We start from the raw sequence: 18,696 nt of genomic DNA on the forward strand, positions 1-18,696 counted from the left end.
TTGGCATTCCACCTCCAACCACAGCCCCCCATTCCAGTATCGAGGTACAAATGAGGAAGAACACAGCAGCTGTCTAGAATCATGGCTACGGGATAAAGGAAGCAGCTCCCCCTGCCTTACAGCCCTCCAGCAATAAGTAACCCTTTGTCAGATGGGAACGAATCTAAATCTGGAAAGCTACACAGGGGTTCTCAGGTAACCAGCTGCTGTACCTCAAAGGAACAAGACCATACTGGTGCAACGAAGAGTCTTCTTTCCCATTCAGTTCAGCAAGTACTATGTGGGCAGCTGGGAACATAATAATAAAAATGACAAGGTCCCACAAGGAGCTTAGTGGCAAAGGAAGTTGTAAGGACCCTCTTCAGATCCCCTTTGGGTAGCTCTTCTGCCACCCATCCTCAGGCCTTCAGTTGTGACTGTGTAGAGAAGATGGAGCTGGCCCTGGGGTTCAAGATGGACACTGGGGAGGTGGTTAGGAAGCTGCTGCCGCCCTCTAAAGATTAGGCATCAGTAGCTGCAGCAGTAATGATTCTCTACTACTTTTGGGGAGGGGGATAGGATAAAAGGAGGAGCCTGAGAGGATTTGAGGGGAGAGACTCATTGGACGTGGAAAAGAAGGAAAGAAAGGCTCCAAGGTGTTGAGCCTTGTATTTTGGGGTCATGACTTTTATCATGCACAAAAGGGAGGATATATGGAAGAGGAGCTCATTTTAAGAGTATAGCTGGCCTTCCAGTGGCATGCACAGTGGATGCCCAGAAGAGATGATGATTCAGTTCAGCCATCAATTATGAACCTCCCAGCCTGACGCTAACCTCTCCAGGCCTTTGTCCTGGATCTGTAGCCCTGGCTTTCAGAGAGGGAGGAAGGCTGAGATGAAGGGAGTTCTAAATACATACTGTAAGTGAAGAAGATGCCCACTACCCTTGGGAGTCTGGGGACGAGTTCAGGGTCATTGGTGGAACTATGACATGGTGCCTGTACATTGATGGAAGAGAGAGAGAGAGAGAGAGAGAGAGAGAGAGAGAGAGAGAGAGAGAGAGAGAGAGAGAGAGAGAGATGGGCCAGGATTCAAGGACTGAGCCTGGGCCATGCCCTTAATTTAGGGAGTAGGCAGAGAATGAGGAGAACCACAGGAGGATGAGTAACACAAGAGATCAGGATGTAATTGGTGTGACCAGTCCTGCCATGCTGTCCTCCCTGGTCTCCGTGAGCTCACAATTAGGGTCCAGCCAACATACATGAGGCCTTCCTCCATTTCTCCTGACAGAGAACTTGGGACAGAGATCTTCTGGGAGGAGGAGATGGAGAACATGAGCCCTCTGCTCAGAGGTTGGAGCTGGGGGCCAGGGCACTAGGGGTACAAGGAATGGCTTAACTGAATGGCTAGAGAGGTGTTGCAGTCGCCTGCACGTTTTGCTTCTCACTTTTGCTTCTCTCTCTATCAATCAGTCAATTGTTGACTGAATTTTACACATCACTTGCCCTGTGTATTCCCATTTTGGTTTTCAGGTTCTACTTGGAGCTCAGAACTAACGGATAAATAAGTCTAAGGTTGACTATATGAAAGACTAATGTTTGTTTTCACTTGTTTTATGACAGTCAGCTGCTGAATATGTGAAATCCCGCCTGCCTGAGGTCCTGAAACAGCATCTTCAGGACTATGAGAAAGACAAAGAGAACAGCGTGCTCTCCTACCAGGCCATCCTAGAGCAGCAGATTCTGTCCATTGACCGAGAGATGTTGGAAAAACTGACCGTCTCCTATGATGAAGCAGGTGCGACTCCGGGGTGGGAGTGGAGGGTGTGGGAGGGTACATCCGAGCCCTGCCAAAATCTGTGCCTTTTTAAAAGGGAGGGCATAACTGGAAAACAAAGGGTTCAGAGCTTCAAAGTCTATTCTGAAACAGGTGGTTAAATAACAAATCATTTTTTTTTTATGGGATTTTTTTAATGGGATTTTCTGGTCTCTTATCTATCATGTGTTCCTATTGATCTAATCTTAAATGTCACTTCTCTAGTTTGTTCTCCTTGAAAACTTGAGAAACCATGCATTCATTCATTCAGTAGGTGATTATTATGCCCCTACTGTAAGCAAGGACAGCCTTGTCTTCTAGGGTAACAGAGACAAAAATCCAAACAGACTCTACCCTCAAGGGGCTTGGGGTCTGCTGAGGGTGGAATGTCCAGTAACCAGTGGGAATACCATTGAATTTTTGGTCTTTATGCAGTCTCTCGTGTCTGCTTCTGAATTGAGCCTCTTGACATCAACAGGAGGCTAACTGGTGGCTCGAAAGGCTCAAAAGGCTACTCACCTGCCAGAGGGGGAGCCCATCCCCTGGTCCCAGTGATTTAATGCATGTCCCTGCCACCCGGGGCTCGCTTAAGCCTACCACCAGAAGCCAGCGAGGGAGCCAGGATTCCAGAGGGTTGTTCAAGGGAGAGCAGATGCTCCAAGGCTCTCTGGCCTCCCCCCACCTCCTCTGCCTTCTCCCCTGCCTTCTCTTGTGTCGCTGTGTCTACATAGACTTATGTCCACATTTACACCTTCCTTCTGCAAAGTCTTAGGATGCCCAAGCTGAGATGGAAAGAAGAGCCCTGGAGGATTGGCCAAGTGCTTTGCATTTATCATCTCATTTGGTCTTCACATTGACCCTGGGAGTTAGCTGCTACTTTTGCCTCATTTTACAGATGAGGAAACGGAGGCTTTGAGTGACTTAGGGACTTGGTCATAAATGTCCAAGATAGGATTTCAACCACAATCTGGCTATCATAAAACACCTTGCTAGGTCCCTTCCTGGAAAGGGATTTCCGTGGTCCTCTGGTCCATCCTCTTATTTCCTAAGAGAGGACAAAGAAGCTCTGGGAAGGCATGCACAGAAGAAGGGAGAAGGGATGCTTATTCTCTGTGCGACCTCTCTGCCCGAGTTTCCTCAGCTGTAAAATAGGGATTACAACGACCCCTCTCCGAGGAGATAATCAGATGAGATATCTGTGAAGCACTTGGCAGGGCATATGGTGCCATAAACACCAGCTCCCCTTGTTGTTGTCATTGTTGATCTTGAAGCCAGGGGTGCTGATGCCAAGTCAGTGCTCTTTCCCTTCTAGCAAACTACATCAATTCAGTTCTCTCCAAAAAACATTCACTAGGTGACCCCTCTGTGCCTGCTGAGGACTGGGGAAGCACCCAGTGCTCAGGAGTCACAGACAGCACCATGGAGGAGCCAAGACTTTTTTTTTTTTTAACCTGGATCGCTACTGAAAACAGATCCTTCCAGGAGCATCTGAAGGGGGGGGGGGTTAAAGGGGACTGATGTATAACACATCCACAGAGAAATTAGCATCTTTATTATCTGGAACACTCTGAGAACCAGAATGTCTCCCAAAGTGCTTCTGAGTCGCCCACATGCTTTTCCCAGCCTCTGTGACCAGCCCCTCACTTAGGAGACTTGCTTCACCCCCAGTCTTAGGTCAATGTTCTAATTTTCACGATTAGACTAGATCAGAAGTAGCCAATTAGAAAGGGAGCTGAAAGCAAAGGCCGAGCTAGAAAAGGCTCAGAGACATGTGAGCTGCCTGGGGTCAGTTAGTGCAAGGGCAGAGCATCCTTGGGCTCCTTCCCACATGGCCCGAGGGCAAACTGCAGCACAGGACAGGCCAGTGATGGGCCAGAAGACCCTCCCCCTGGGGAAGATGTGATGGGCTGAGGAAAACAGAAAAAAATCATTTTAGTGCTTGGAGGGATTCTGGGAGTGAATCATCTGGTATGTCAGAAATGAGAGGAGCCCAGGCAGGCAGCCCGGGTTGTGTCCAGGCTCTAACTCTAGGCAGCTCTCTGAACTGAAGGATGTCACCCAACTTCTCTGGGACCTGGCTTACCTTTTCTGGATCAAGATTCCTGCTTGTAGGCTTAAATCATCTGGAAAACTTAGTTCCATCTGCAACATTCTTCTCAGGGTTCTAGATAGCTAGGGGCTGTGTGGGTGATACATTTCTGTATCTAGATAGATATAGACATAGATATCTACAGATATAGATAGGCTGCATGAATTCATCTGCATGTGTTAATCTGTGTATATAAATATACTTACAAACTAGTTGCACCATCCATGGCCTAGAATGACTTTGTTTACTTGAGGGCGTGAGTATCTACTATTCAAAGAATGAAAAGGCACAGAAATTGACTTTTCATGAATAATTAGATTTATTGGTCTTATTCTTACATATTTTCTATCCTTTCTATAACCTTCTTGAAGATTAGCCCTTAATGTCTCCCACCTCTCAAAGTGGTGGCCCATTGGTATAGAAGGAGGCATACAGATGTTGTCAGTTGGACATGGCCAATGTGCTGATTTAGTTGGCTATACCATACTCTGTTAAAAAAAAAGTATTCTCTAGATATAGGAGGTGGGGTGAGGGTGGAATCATTGGGAAGTGGTAGTGATATTTAATAAAACATTAAAAAAATTAATGCTGAAATATAAAAATATAAATGGGCGTATATCCCATGTGAGTTATACATGTAGAGAGACATTTATGTCCTCCCCAGGTATCTGCATTTTATTATCTTCCTAAAAGAGGGAAAACTACTCAATCTGGCTTGCATCTCTCTGCAGATATATTCAGTGATGTGGGCTGGTTCTGAAAGACTGTGAGTCATTCTTTGTTTTGGAGGGGGAAAGCTTTTCTAAAGTCTTTTGTGAATCCATTTTTAGTTTGGGGAGATTCCCACTTTCATGTTTCCCAGTGCTCAACGAAACCCAGTCTGTGCTCTTGGGACCATGTAGATGGATGGAGGCCAATCTAGTTCCGATTGCAAAAGAAACTCAGCCTCCATAGAAAGCACTTAGAGGCTTCTTCAAAAAAGTCACCCGCCTATACACATGTTTAGACAGATGCAGCCACCCCCATACCCACTAAGGGAGAGACCTCTGCATGTCCCCCATGAAGGAGAGCGTCGTTGGCTCTCCTGGGGAGAGACTCTCCCAGAGGGGAAGCTTTCAGAATTATCTCTGGGCAAAGAACCATCATCATTCTCCTCCCCTGATTCAACCTCCATGTTTTCCTGAAAAAGAGGATGGCCTTTACCAGAGGTCTTGTGGACGACAGAATGGGAAAGAGTCTTCCCTTTGGTGGTTCCTATTCCTTCTTACATTTAGACTGAATTTCAGAGAGTTTGTAGCAGATGCACCCTCAAAAAAAAAAAGAATAAAGAAAATGAGTGATTTTTCCTTTAGGGGAGAAAAAGGAGCAACTAGTCCAGGAGTGAAGCCTGGAGAGTCCTTCTCAGGATTTACTTTAAATACAGAGGATAAAACTCTTAAGGATTCTAGCCGGCCTGTCCTGCCTGCCGCTCCCTCGTGGAGGGCCGGCGCCGGGCTGGAGTGGGCGCCGCAGCCGCCATGAGGCTGCCCAACATCCTGCTCACAGGTACGCCAGGGGTTGGAAAGACCACACTAGGCAAAGAACTTGCATCAAGAACAGGACTGACATACATTAATGTGGGCGATTTAGCACAAGAAGGTAAATCATAGGACAGTTATATGACGGCTTTGATGAAGAATACGAATGGCCTATTTTGGATGAAGACAGAGTAGTTGATGAGTTAGAAGAGAAAATGACCGAAGGTGGAATTATTGTTGATTACCATGGCTGTGGCTTCTTTCCTGAACGATGGTTTCATATAGTTTTTGTGCTTCAAACAGATAATTCTGTGTTATACTCAAGACTTGAAAAGAAACTACAGGACAATATACAGTGTGAAATTTTCCAAATTCTTTATGAAGAAGCCATGGCCTCCTACAAGCGTGAAATAGTGCACAAGCTGCCAAGCAATGTACCAGAAGAACTAGAGAGTAATTTAGATCAGATAATGAAATGGATTGAACAGTGGATGAAAGATAATAATTGAACTTTGAAGGCAAAGCATGGATTTTCAAGGTGTTCTGCAAATTATTTTCTTGATGACTTCTTCCTCCTTATGCAATAGGAATTAAGACAACATACACCAAATTTTACTATCCAGAATTGTGTTGTTTAAGTGGCAGGTGGATAATATATAAGGTTGAGTTATGACTAAATTTTTTTTTCTCCATGAGAAAACTGAGAAACCCCCAAATAAACAAAGAAGATATTAAGGATTTTTAAAGTTTAGATATATTCAACATTCTCATTTGTTTTGGTTACCTGTTAAAGAGTAAGCAAATTTGAGAAACTAGATGGAAATCTTATAATTGACGTGAAAAAGAAAAATGAAGACTAGGAAGAACTGCTGACTTTGTAAATAAAAGAGCTTAAGGATAAAGCTATCAACAGAAAAAAAAAAACTCTTAAGGATTACCAAGGAACCCAATTTTGCCAAAATGCAGCCAACAAAATATTCTTAAAAAACAAGTGTTAGGAACTCCTGAGCCAGAGGGAAGGGAAAGCAGCCTGCTGGGGATCAACGCCTGAAATGGCCATTGTTGACCTGTGGACAGCCAGTGCTCCTCCAAGCTCACCTCTTGATATGAGCTTTTTATCTTGATAATAAGGGCTTTTCTCTTATGGAAGTAGAGGCCGCTAGAAGCCCCTCATCTTCCAGTGTCTGCTTACTAGCAGAAAACCAGGACTCTGTTCAGTGCCATGAACACTTATTGAACACCTACTGTATACAAACCTGTCTTCAGGGACCTTAAGTCCAACTGGAAAGGGATAAGTACCAAAGATGCTTTAAGGGGGGAGGGAATGCCAACTTGGAGAGGGTTAGCAAGGCTGTCTTTTATCTTTTAGGTCAGTTCTTTGTTGAATAGAGAATAGCTTCTCTCCAAGTCTTAGATAAGGCTACATAAGCCAACACAGGGTTATCACAGGTGAGGCAGTAAGGCAGGACAAGATCTCTGCTTGCCTCAGTTTCCTCAAATGTAAAATGGGAATTATAACAGCACCCATGTCTGCTGTCATTGCGAGGTAACTCAGAGAGGAACTAGTCCAAGAGTGAAGCCTGGAGAGGCCTTCTCCTCATCACAGCCCCTGGCACCTAGGAGGCACAATGCCAAGGTTTGCCACTATCATCTCCGTAGGAGATGCAGTGAGTACAGGTCATCCCCCTAAAACCAACCTCATGGAGAGGCCACAAAGTGAGTCATTTTTCAGGCACAACTGCTGTTTGTCCTTCATTCTCAAAAAGGTCCACGACATGAGAGGGTTGATGCCATGACATGCAAGTGAGGGGGAGCTGGGCTAAGCCAGCAGCCTCACGTTGTCCTCTGAAGCCATGGGGTCCAGGGGCTAGATAAGGATCAGGAGGACAGGACATGGCCCTGGGAGACCTTGACCTGTTTAAGCTAGGGTCTTTAACAGGACTCAGTTTGATTGAGGCAACACCCATTAATGACCTTTTTTTATCTAGTTCCCTCATTTTGGGAAGGGAAGAACCTCAGGGTTTCTGACCAAAATAGAAACAACTGCTATTTACATTCCCTCTGAGCAATTGGTTCCAAATAAATGAACTTGGGGCAGGACCTAATGACACAAACTTTGTCTGTCTATACTATACCATTGAAAAAAGGGTAGGGCTTTTTTTCCTAGGGAAAATTTAATTGGTTTTTTAGGGGCTGACAGTAGATACTACCCCCCCCCAATATAAAGAAATATGAAATTCTTTTCGATCCTTACTAATTAAATAAACCTGGCCATGAGCCCACCACATTTACTAAAGTAGGAATCATTCCATTAGATACTTAGCCTGGAAGATTAATCAAAGAATTCAGATGGTGCCTTGTAGGCTTCCTCAAAGTGATCTTAATCTGATCATTTATTTTGTGCATGCCAATAATTATATTTAGGGATTTAGCATACCAGAATGGTGTTTGTGGGTTTTGCAAAGTAATGAACTGTTTGTTTCCATTATGGCTCCAAAGGGTAATTTTTCAGGGCTGCCAATTCCCATCTAAGTCAGGTGAGCTTAAAACTTGTAGGGGTTTGGGAGGGAGTATTTGCCTATTCTGGACTGATTCAGTGGAGAGTGGCCTCTGAGGTACTACCCCAAAATGAGTTTTTCTTCTTTTTCTCTATTTTTTGTGAATTTCATTTGTTTAGGGATTAAGAGTAACCAAGGAGTTCTTTTCATTTGATGAACTGATGCCAGAAAGTTCTACCTCCCCCCCGCCCCCAATTTCAAGTGAAGATTGTTCTGTAAATCAGTCAAGTTGAAGTAGGGGAAATATTAAATGAAAAAATATGTTTCATAATTAATCTATTCCCTCTGCTCTGATCATATACCTTACGTTAACACTGGACTCTTTCTCTCCACCCCCATCCAGTTCCATTGTCCAAGCTATGAGATGAGGGCAGTGAACTTTTAGTAAAGGACCTTGCCCCTCCCTGGCAAGAACCCCACAAATCCCTGTGTCCTGGAATAAAACAAGCTTCTATCAACAAAACAATGGATCCTTGCCTTAATCTGAAAAGATTAAGTCTTGACCTACCACCCTCATTTATATATCCTTAATTACCTCATCTCTGCTCTCTGAGTTACTACAACTCCATCAACATATATCTAAATTACCCCCCATCTTCCTGCCCTTTTAAAACTCAGTTGAGATGCTCTTCTTCTTTGGGAAGGCAGCCCTAGCACGAATCCCCCAAATAACCTCTCCTTCCCCTTTGCCCCTCTACCTCTCTCTGATTGCCCCTCTGTCTTTGGGAGGGCAGCCTGCTCTGGGGGAGCATGACTCCTCCTGTAACCTCTCTGCTTCTATACGTTTCCTTATTGCTCATCCTCTCATGGTGGCTTGGGTTGCTTAGGGATCAGTGATTTTCTGCCTTTAGTCTTTCTTTTCTTAGCTTCTGCTATACTACATATACTACAGCAATGCTTAAGTGATCCTTTTGTTCCCAATAGTTCTTTTGGGTCAGAGTTGACCTTTTACATGAATTCTTTGCTATATTGTTTCCCCATGGCATCAAAGTTATTTACCTCAATGATTTTATTGCCAGAAACACTAATGAAATAGTCTTTTTTTCATATCTGCATATAGGTGGCACACATACATATTATGTAAATATCCAAATTAGAATTTTTTCCTCTTCTTATACCCTTTTATAATGTTTTCATCATATTTGTAGTAGTTGGAGCTGAAAAACATCTTCCCAGTTTGATGATTTCAGTAGAGATAGCCTTTCACGCATGACTTTTATGACATAATAGAACAGTAGATTAGACTGACAAGCATTTAAAGCATAATTTTTAAGTTGAAATAGGTTGCATTGCTGTCTGAACTATCCCTGGGGGCTACAGAGAAGGAATGTTTCTGAGAAAACCATGAGGTCCTTGTTTAGGAGACTCGGGAAAGCTGTGGACAAAAGTAAGACCTTCATCGGATGATGGTGAATAAGCCGCTCAGAAGGATGCAACCATTGGTCCTTGTAAAACTAAACCTCCTGCAATTAATGGCTTTTCTTGGAGGATTATTCCCCCTAAGAAATTTGGATCTAGTGTCTGAGTCCACTCTGCAGAATCAGGGATTTTTATGTCTGAGGCCACAGGAGAGGTGCCTTCACATCAAGATTTTCAAGAGAAGTGGGGGTGGAGGTAGGCAGGTCTAAGAGTTGCCATAAGTTGACCAACGGGAGCTCAGTGGGCTATGGGGAGAGGAGAGGGTGCATGAAGGCGTAGTCCCTGGGCAACCACATGGAAGCTTCCTCTTACTGAGTTCTTGTGACCAGAGGCTAAGCAGGATCTCTTCTAGGCAGTTTTAGAGCCTGGAGCAAAGCCCGAGCATCTTCACCCTCATTCTGTCTCTAGAGACACCTGTGCCAAGTCCTCCTGCATACCCTTTCACTGTGTCTAGTGACCTTTGGTTCTCCAGGTCTATGCCATAAGGTCTGGCAGTTCTACTCTGCTGGAAAGGTACCCGGTAACCCAAGGACAGTAGCCCAACCCTTTGTCATTAGTTCTTTGGCCATGGGGAGAGCTGGTATTTAAATAGGAGTTCTTTACAGTAGGATCTCATTTTATCTTCCCAACAGCCCTAGGAGATAGGTATTCTTACTGTTTCCATTTTACAGATGAGGAAACTGAGGTGGACAGATGGGTTGCTTGGGGTCACACAGGTAGTAGATGTATTAGCAAAATAGGTATTGGCAGAAAACTCAGTCATTCCTCAATAAACATTTTCAAGCATCTGGTGCCAGTTAACTCTGCTAAACACCAGACCACCAAGGAAATAATAGCAACTTAATTCACTACTCTCTGTTGAAGAGGCTTAAAAGGCCCAGAAATTGTATAAAGTCTAATGTATACTTTTTTTTTGCAAGGCAAATGGGGTTAAGTGGCTTGCCTAAGGCCACACAGCTAGGTAATTATTAAGTGTCTGAGACCAGATTTGAACCCAGGTACTCCTGACTCCAAGGCCAGTGCTTTATCCACTGTGCCACCTAGCTGCCCAAAATGTATACTTTTATACTAACTTCAGTGAAAGAAAACAGATGTAAATGAGAAAGGTAAGACATATTTGGATGGATCAGAAAAAAGAGAGAGGTTAAAGATGAGAGACTGCTCAGAGACCTTCTACACACTGTACCAGAAATGTTTTTGAGAAAAGAATTTCTGGGCATATGGCATGGCCCAAATCACATCACCAAAAATGAAGTAGAGCCCATTATAACAGAGAGGAAAGGACCTCATACTTGTATGTAAGAGCATCATTCCTAACTCCACTTTGTTCAATAGGACTGTGACCACCACCTCCCAAGCATGACAGAAGCTGGGGAGCCCCAGTATGGTCTGGCCAAGAGTTCGCTAAAGAGAGCCCCCCCCAGGGGTGTGTTGAGCTCCTCGTCATCCTCCTGACATCACCTTGGTGGCATCTGGTTCTAGATAGCCATGCCCTTTCTATAGCCTTGGGCCTGGCCATCCCCAAGGGGAGAACAGTTCTTTCCCTAAGAGAGAGTCACATGGATGGATTTTTTTTTTTTTTTTTTGCTGCAAACAAAGATAAGGTTTGAAATATCAGTGTGTACAGCCTTGTGCTGGAAAATAAGAGTTGATGCTCAGCTCCATCATCTGGAGGTGGCCACCCAGCAATTAAAGCCTCCAAGTGGGGGATGGCTGGGGTCTCCTCTCATCAAGTTGCCATTGTTTTCTACAAAGGAACTAAATGTTACTACCTGCTTCCTGAAAACATCCCTTGATTACTCAGACCGAGCAAAACATAGCCAATGAAAAGGAAACCCTGACGCAGATGTGCCCAAGGGACGGATCTGGGAGCATCATCTCCATCCCTTTGTCCCAGAGAGAAAAATTCTGATTCCCCCATGCTGTCCATTTCTTGGAATAAGATCTGAGTCAGATGAGATCTGTAGTCTAGAAAAAGAGTGCTCAAGCCAAAGCACTGCTAGCACATGGGGTGGTCTTCTGGAGAGCAGGCGAGTGTATCCAGGACCCCGTTGTCCAGACTAAGCTGCAGCCGCCCCTGAGACAGCAGGCAGTGTCCCCTGGGGGAGCACAGTGTTCCTTGGACAATTCATGTAGTGAGTGCTATCAGGAGACACCATTTGTGTGGCCCCCTTTGTCGGGGGTCTGGTGTCTGTGTGGTGTGTGTATATGTGTGTGTGTGGGGGGGGGTTCTCCAGGGGCTTTAACCAGTCGTCCCCAAGTCACTCAGGCCCTTTGTCACTAGGAAGCTGGAGTTGGAGCAGCCCACAGGGTCTCAGGATGTCACCATGGCAGGAGCTCTCCTCCCTCCCCTCATGCCCCATGTCCACTCCTTTGGGGGCATCTCCTGGCTTGCTGTCAGTCTGTTAGTTCAGGACTAGTGCTGGCCACTGACAAGTGGCCCTTGGGATACCAAGATGAAAGGGGGATAGTCCTCAAGAACCGACCTTAAGGGAGATGTATTGGGAGGCCAGGAGTCGACCTGGTGGGCAGGGTAGACCCCAGTGATCTGGGAGCTCTCTTAAGGTTTTCCCTAGACTGCAGTCCTTGAGTCCCTTCTGATCAAGGGGGCATTTCCCTAGGGGCCTGAGCCAAGCTGTGCACACTTCCCTTAGCTTGGCACATTTCTAGTCTTTATAGCAGTTTGATAAGCCTTGCTACAGAGAGAATCCAGAGGAATTTACAGGAACTGGCATTTATGCAAGAGCCCAAGACCTCTGAGGAGGCACAGCATGCCTTCCTTCTCCCTTCCTCTTGTTCTTGTCTTGATTGTGCGGCCCTCCGAACATTGCCTTGGATGATGGAAGGACTCAGAACTGGAAAGGGACTCCAGGGGCCTAGGCCAGATGAGTTTTACAAGGATGAGCAGGGGTATGACTTGAACGCAGCCCTGACTCCCAAGCTCAGGCTTCTGTGCACCAAATCCATCCTGGAACTGAAGTCAAAGTAAACCGATCTGCACTTTTAGGAACCATGAGTTCCGGAGGCAAGATGTAGACGTCTGGAGGCCAGACGGGACAGCCATTTTAAAGAATTGGTCCAGGACTTGCTAAGGAGCACCATGTTGAGATGGAGCTTGCAATGCACATGCTCTTTACTGTGCCAGTCTGGGGCTTGGAGACCCCTCTCTCTGGACCTCCTGGTGGGCAGGTTCCATGTGGCCCTCTTAGGAAATCAGTCCAGAGCCAGAATGACATCCTCTGTTCCCCCAACCTTATAGTGGCAAAGCATTTAATTCAGATGGAGTGGGGCCATCTCTGGTCTTTTTCCACCCCCCACCACCCAAGGAGATCTAAACCTTGCCTTACCGGAACATGAGTCTGAGACCCTGGACTACTGGATAAGATTTACTTCTTGGCCAAGAATCCCCAAGTAACCAACCCTAAACACTTCATCTCTTGGGGCCATGAACTTTTGAGAATATTCTGAGTTTGTTTTAGACTAGCCTGCTGATGCTGGTGAGGGGCAAGGATGGGCTCCAGTAGGTCACCCCTGGGTTTCAGAGACCCTGGAGACTTTTCAGGTCTTCCATGTATTAGAAGGACCCAGAGGAATTTGCTCTTAGGATGATGACTTGATCTGCACCAGAAGGTGAAGACATCAACCCTGGGTCTTGGATCCCTGTGGAGAAGCTCTGGAAGGGCTGGGCTTTCCCTCCTCTAGGGGAGGCTTACTTTCCCTTTATCTTTTCTTGATTTTCTCTGGGTTGGAGATTGTGTTGTAGTTTAGATGTTTTGGGATCAGAGAAGGCCATGGTGAATGCCAGGATAGACAGGTCTTGGGCCAGTATCTGGGGAGAGCAAGCTTGCTGTGTGAACACAGTGCAGACTCCCCCTCCAACCTTAGTCATTCATTACAGCCCACCTTGCCCTGGCACCGCTTCTCTGCCCCTCCTCGATGGAACATCACTCCTTGTGGTATGCCTTCATTGGTAGAGAGTTAGCCTAAGCCTGTCCTGACCTAGTCCAAGCTCTGGGATGTCTTGGGAGTGTCCTTCTGGCCCTTGAAGTCCATGGCATTCCAGATGGTTTGCAGTCGTGTCTGGTTCTTGGGGACCCCATTTAGGGTTTTCTTGGTAAAGACTCCATTCATCCTTTGGCTCCTGTGGCCTCTTCTAATGTGATTCTCCACTCTGTCCTATTGTGTTTGAGTAGCTGCATGAATAGATGTCCCTTAGGAATGGAGGGCCTGAGTTCCTGTCCTCCGCCTGGCCTCTTTTAGTTCCCTTGAGAACTTATGTTTGAAATAACATCCTTTGTACAACAAAACAAAATTTGCCAAGTTAATGCCAGTATCCTGAGTAGCCTTCCACTTTAATTTGCCTCCTGGTTAAAACCCTGGGATAAATCATTGCACATTATTTAATGAAAATGGAAATTATATCTATCTATATATATATATATATATATATATATATATGTATGTATATATATACACAATTCATGTAAAAACAATTTTTTGACATTTGTTTTTTAAACTTTTGAGTTCCAAATTCTCTGCTGCTCTCCCTCCCCTCTCATTTGATACAGACTGCACATTTGATATAGATTTTACATGTGCAGTCATGTAAAACTTATTTCTATATTAGTCAAGTTGTGAAAGCAAAGACAACCCCCCCCCCTTTCCCCAATAAAAACACCAAGAAAAACAAAGTAAAAAAACCAGTATGCTGCAGTCTGCTTTCAGACACTCCAAGAATTCTTTCACAGAATCTGGATGGCATTTTTCATCCAGAGTCCTTGGGCATTTTCTCCAATCTTTGTATTGCTGAGAATAGCTCCATCATTCACAGTTGATTGTCCCTATGATGTTGCTGTTTCTGTGAACAGTCTTCTCCTGGTTCTGCTCCTTTCCTTTGCATCAGTCCATGGAAGCCTTTCCAGGATTTTTCCAGAAGCTCCTTCTTATCCCTTCTTATAGTGCGCTCATATTCCATCACACTCACATACCACAATTTGTTCAGCCATGCTCCAATTAATGGGTCTCCTCTCAATTTCCTGTCCTTTGCCATCACAAAAAGAGCTGCTGTAAAATATTTTAAAATCTTTTTGGAATACAGATGTAGTGGTTATTGTTGGATCAAAGGGGATGCAGAGTTTTAGAGCCCTTTGGGGAAAGTTCCAAATTATTCTCCAGCAAGGTTGGAGCAGTTTACAATTCCTCCATCAGAACATTAGTGTCCTAATTTTCCTACATCTCCTCCACCATTTATCATTTTCCTTTCCCATCATATTGGACAAGCTAATAAGTATGAGTTGTTGTAATTTGCATTTTTTTTAGGTTTTTGCAAGGCAAATGGGGTTAAGTGGCTTGCCCAAGGCCACACAGCTAGGTCATTATTAATTATTTGAACCCAGGTAATCCTGACTCCAAGGCCGGTGCTTTATCCACTGCGCCACCTAGCCGCCCCTGCATTTTACTAATTAATAGTGACTTGAAATACTTTTTCATATAATTATAGATAGCTTTGATTACTTCATCTGAAGACTGTCCATTCATATCATTAACCTTTCCTCAATTGGGGAATGACTTGTATTCTTAAAAATTTGACTCTTTTCTCTAATTGAGAAATGAGGCCTTTATCAGATAAACTTTACATAAAAATATTTTTCCCAGTTTTCTGCTTTTCTTCTAATCTTGGTTGCATTGGTTTTGTTTGTGTAAAACTTTGTAAACAATGGAATCAAAATTATCCATTTAACAACCTGTAATGTCTCGGTCTATTGTTTGGTTGAAAATGGAAATATTAAGCAATCTGTCCAAGTCCCATGGGCAGGGCAAGCAAATGGTCTAGGTCAGGTGGAGAAGGGAGCGCCTTCAAATCTCAGCAGCCTTATCCAGCCCCCTTCCCTCTCACCTGTGTCTCCTCTGCTTCCATGGTTCAACCTGCAAAATGATCTTTGACATCTTAGAAAAAGAGCTGGATTTGGAGTTGGAAAATCTGAGATTCATTGCTGCTTAAATGCTGGGTATGGCTTGTAAACTAATATACTTCTTAAAGCCTCAGTTTCCCCATCTATAAAATGAAAGGCTCATGGATGAGATGATTCTGCTCCAGGTCTCAACGCTGCAATCACTGCTCCCCCCAGGCTCAGCCTGTCCTATCATAAATGGGGTCAGACGTCTTGTGAATTCTAACCAGAACAGACCCACGTCAGGGAACTCTGGGCCTAGAGGGAACATCAGGGAGGGCTACAGCTGGAGGGCTAGGGAAAGGGAGAAGAGGTGCTGGGGTATGAAAACCTGGTCAGGTCTGGTCAGGTCTAGATATATTATGGGAGGAAATGGGCCCAAATGGAATGGTGAGTCAGACAGTGCGGTAGGGAAGGTTCATGCTGTGCTTTATCCAGTGCTTGACCCATGGCAGGTGCTGGGTCAGTGTCAGAGATCCCAGGAATCTGTCCTGTAAGACTTGGGGGTAGGGCAGAGGCCTGGGAAATGTCCGGGGTGGGGGGGTCTAACCTCCAGGATCCTGAGAATACAGTTTCTGGGGAAACAGGTGATGAGCTGGGACCCCAGATCCTAGAATACCAAAGTCAGAGGAGAGACCAGGGAGTGGCCTTGAGTCCAGAAGGTCAGACCCAAAGGGGCCTCAGAGGTCTGTCATTTTATGGACGGAGGGTCTGGACTCCACTGAGGTGAAGTCACTATTTATTGGGTGGGTCTCGCTGGGATTTGGTCACCCTGGGGCTGGAGCAGGGCTCTGAGTCCACCAGTCCCACATTCTACCCTACCTCTTATCCCTCGGAGTTCTGACCACACTAGGACTCAGCCTCCAGAGAGTATCCTCCTGTGCTCCCAGTCACCTGGCGGTAAATCCTAATCCACATTCAGGACCAGGCACCTGCTTCCTGGTCTGTTGGAGTTTGCTGACTGGAATAGCTTGCCGTGCCCTGGTCCATCAGCAGTGGCAGGGGGCAGCATGAGACTCTCAATGTTCCTATCCAGATCATGCCCATTCCCAGCTGGGATATGCCTCCCCTGCCCAATTCCTGGCAGATGCCCAGATACTCAGACCCTGCTCCCACATTCCTTTATCTGAGGGCCTGCTTGCCCCTGGTATCTAAGGAAGGCCAGGGTCAGAGGGGTTCAGAAGCTGCTGGCCTCCAGATTCTGCAGTGACTCGTTGGAGAGGGGGCCTCCTGCCCCTGCCCATCCCCTGCTCAGAAGTGTCTGAGGCCGAATTTGAACTCAGGTCCTCCTGACTCCAAGGCCGGTACTCTATTCACTGCATTACTAGCTGCCCCCATTTCTTGCCTTTTTCTCCTCCACAAACCCCACTGACCTTCTGTTTTCCTCACTCCCTTTCCTGCTGGTCCCCTGCCCCATGTCATCCCTACTCTCTTGCCATGGCCAGTCTTCCCTGGAATGTCTGGGTGGGCATGAGCTACCAGCAGCAAAAAGGGGCATCTCCAGCCGTGCCCAGCCTTGAGGGAGTGCAGCATCTGATCCATGAAAACAGGGGCCTTTCTAGGTTACTTCTGTTCTCTCTTGGCTTCCTTATGTCATAGCAAATAGACAGGAAAAGGATGGGCATTAATACAGCACCTGCTGTATATGAGCTGTAGATTATGTTTCACTTTTTTTTGTCACATTTGAACCCTGGTCGGTGGGTGCCACTGCTGTTCTCTTCATTTTGCAGATGAGGAAACAGAAGCAGGGAGTCAGTGTCCATTGCTCCGTGGCTACTGAGGTGTAGACAATTGCGGGGGGAGTTCGTTTTGCCTTTTCTTGCACCAGCCCTGGGGAGGCCAGGGTGCCCCTGGTTTTGGCAGGCCCCCCAGCTGCCAGGGCCTCCTTGCCAGCCATGCCCGTGGGAAATGCACATTCCAGAGCCACCAAAGAAAATGCGCTTGTCTAAAAATAACTCTGTAGGGAGAAGATGTAAGCCTCCTTTACCCTGCTGCCAGAGCTTTAGAAAAATGAATGAGGTCGAATGAGATAGATATAGGCAAATCCCTTTTAAATCTGGAAATCCTTCACTAGCTGCCACAGGGTTAATTTTTTAAAGTGTATTTTGAAGTTTCATTGAATCCAGTCTCATCCTTTGCAGGCTCCATATTTAGAGGGTTTTAGGAATATCTGTAGGACCATGAACGTCCCCTGTTCCCTGGCTTTGGGGCCTGAAGTCTCAAATCATAAATATGCTTCCCTGGTCATCCTTTACGAGGATTTGTTTTTTCCGTAGCTAAAAACGACACTTTGCTGAAATACTTCAAGCCTGAATTTCTAAGCAAGTGACTTTTACTTTCTGATGACCTCAGAGGTCTTTTCCAGCCCTGGACCTCCAAGAAGAGGCACCTGGGTTGGGGGGTGGGAGAAACTGGTTACAGCCCCCAGTTTAGAGATGCTGGTCGAAGGCTCATCATAGCTAGACCATGCCTTCCAACATGCTTTCCCTGTATCATGCTGACCATATGTATGAATGACCCAGACATCATAGTCTGGCCAGGCCAACAGCACACAGAAATATGGTGAGGAAGGAAAGAGATTGTGTTTGGAGTCAGAGGACTCCAGGCCTCCCTCTTACTCTCCAAGTCAACAAGCACGGTGCATAGGATCTTGAGTAAGGCCTCTTTCTTTATCTGTAAATTATAGGGGGTGGCGAAAAACTGAATATAAAGTGAAATTGAATAATAAAAATGAAAAAATGGGGGGGGGAGGTTTAAATTCAACCTCTAAGGTCCTTTCTGTCTCTAAACCTATGGTTCTGTGTTCTTTTTATCTCCAGGAGAGAGGTATTCCTATAAACAAAACAGACCCCCCCCCCCCCCGCCAAGATTCCCCAGCCAAATCTCTCTACATCATCTTAGTATCTCAAAGAACTTTGCCTATAATATTGTTAAATAATGGGATGCAGAGTGAACATATCGGTGCTTTTCACCCAATTTGATACCGCCATATTTAGGAAACTATAAGGGGAAAACTGCCCATCCACTAGAGCAAACCCGAAGAGGATAGGGAAGCATAGATCTAGTTCTCGAAGGGCTTTTGAAGTCCATCAGAGGAAGAAAAAAGATGGGGTGGGGTGAGAGGGAGAGAGGTTACAGTGGAAGTCTAGAGCAGACCCAGAATGAAGGGACAAACAGGGCTGGCCTGGGCTCCCTTCAGATGGCCTTTCCTGAAGGAGCCAAGCAACCCTAGGAGTGGGCTCTGGGGCAAAAGGTTCTTACAGGGAGAAACCTGCTGGGTAGGACATGGTGGCAGAAGCACCAGAACCCAATCTAAGTGGAATACGTTCAGGTAACCATGCTGGGGCTGTTTAAAGCCAAAAGAATATG

The 18,696-nt window shown here is 45.6% G+C and overlaps 1 protein-coding gene and 1 pseudogene across 1 annotated transcript in view; both read left to right on the top strand.

Annotated features, from left to right (window-relative positions):
* Positions 1-18,696, top strand: part of PPM1L (protein phosphatase, Mg2+/Mn2+ dependent 1L) — a 242,204-nt gene that overhangs the window by 170,416 nt on the left and 53,092 nt on the right. The window contains exon 2 of the mRNA XM_074190854.1: positions 1,601-1,775. Within this exon, the coding sequence (XP_074046955.1) occupies positions 1,601-1,775 (175 nt within the window). The remainder of the gene's footprint in view (positions 1-1,600; positions 1,776-18,696) is intronic.
* Positions 1,810-13,783, top strand: LOC141490693 (adenylate kinase isoenzyme 6 pseudogene; annotated as a pseudogene).

This window comes from Macrotis lagotis, chromosome 6 (assembly GCF_037893015.1).
Source record: "Macrotis lagotis isolate mMagLag1 chromosome 6, bilby.v1.9.chrom.fasta, whole genome shotgun sequence".
In the NCBI taxonomy this organism is placed as follows: domain Eukaryota; kingdom Metazoa; phylum Chordata; class Mammalia; order Peramelemorphia; family Peramelidae; genus Macrotis; species Macrotis lagotis.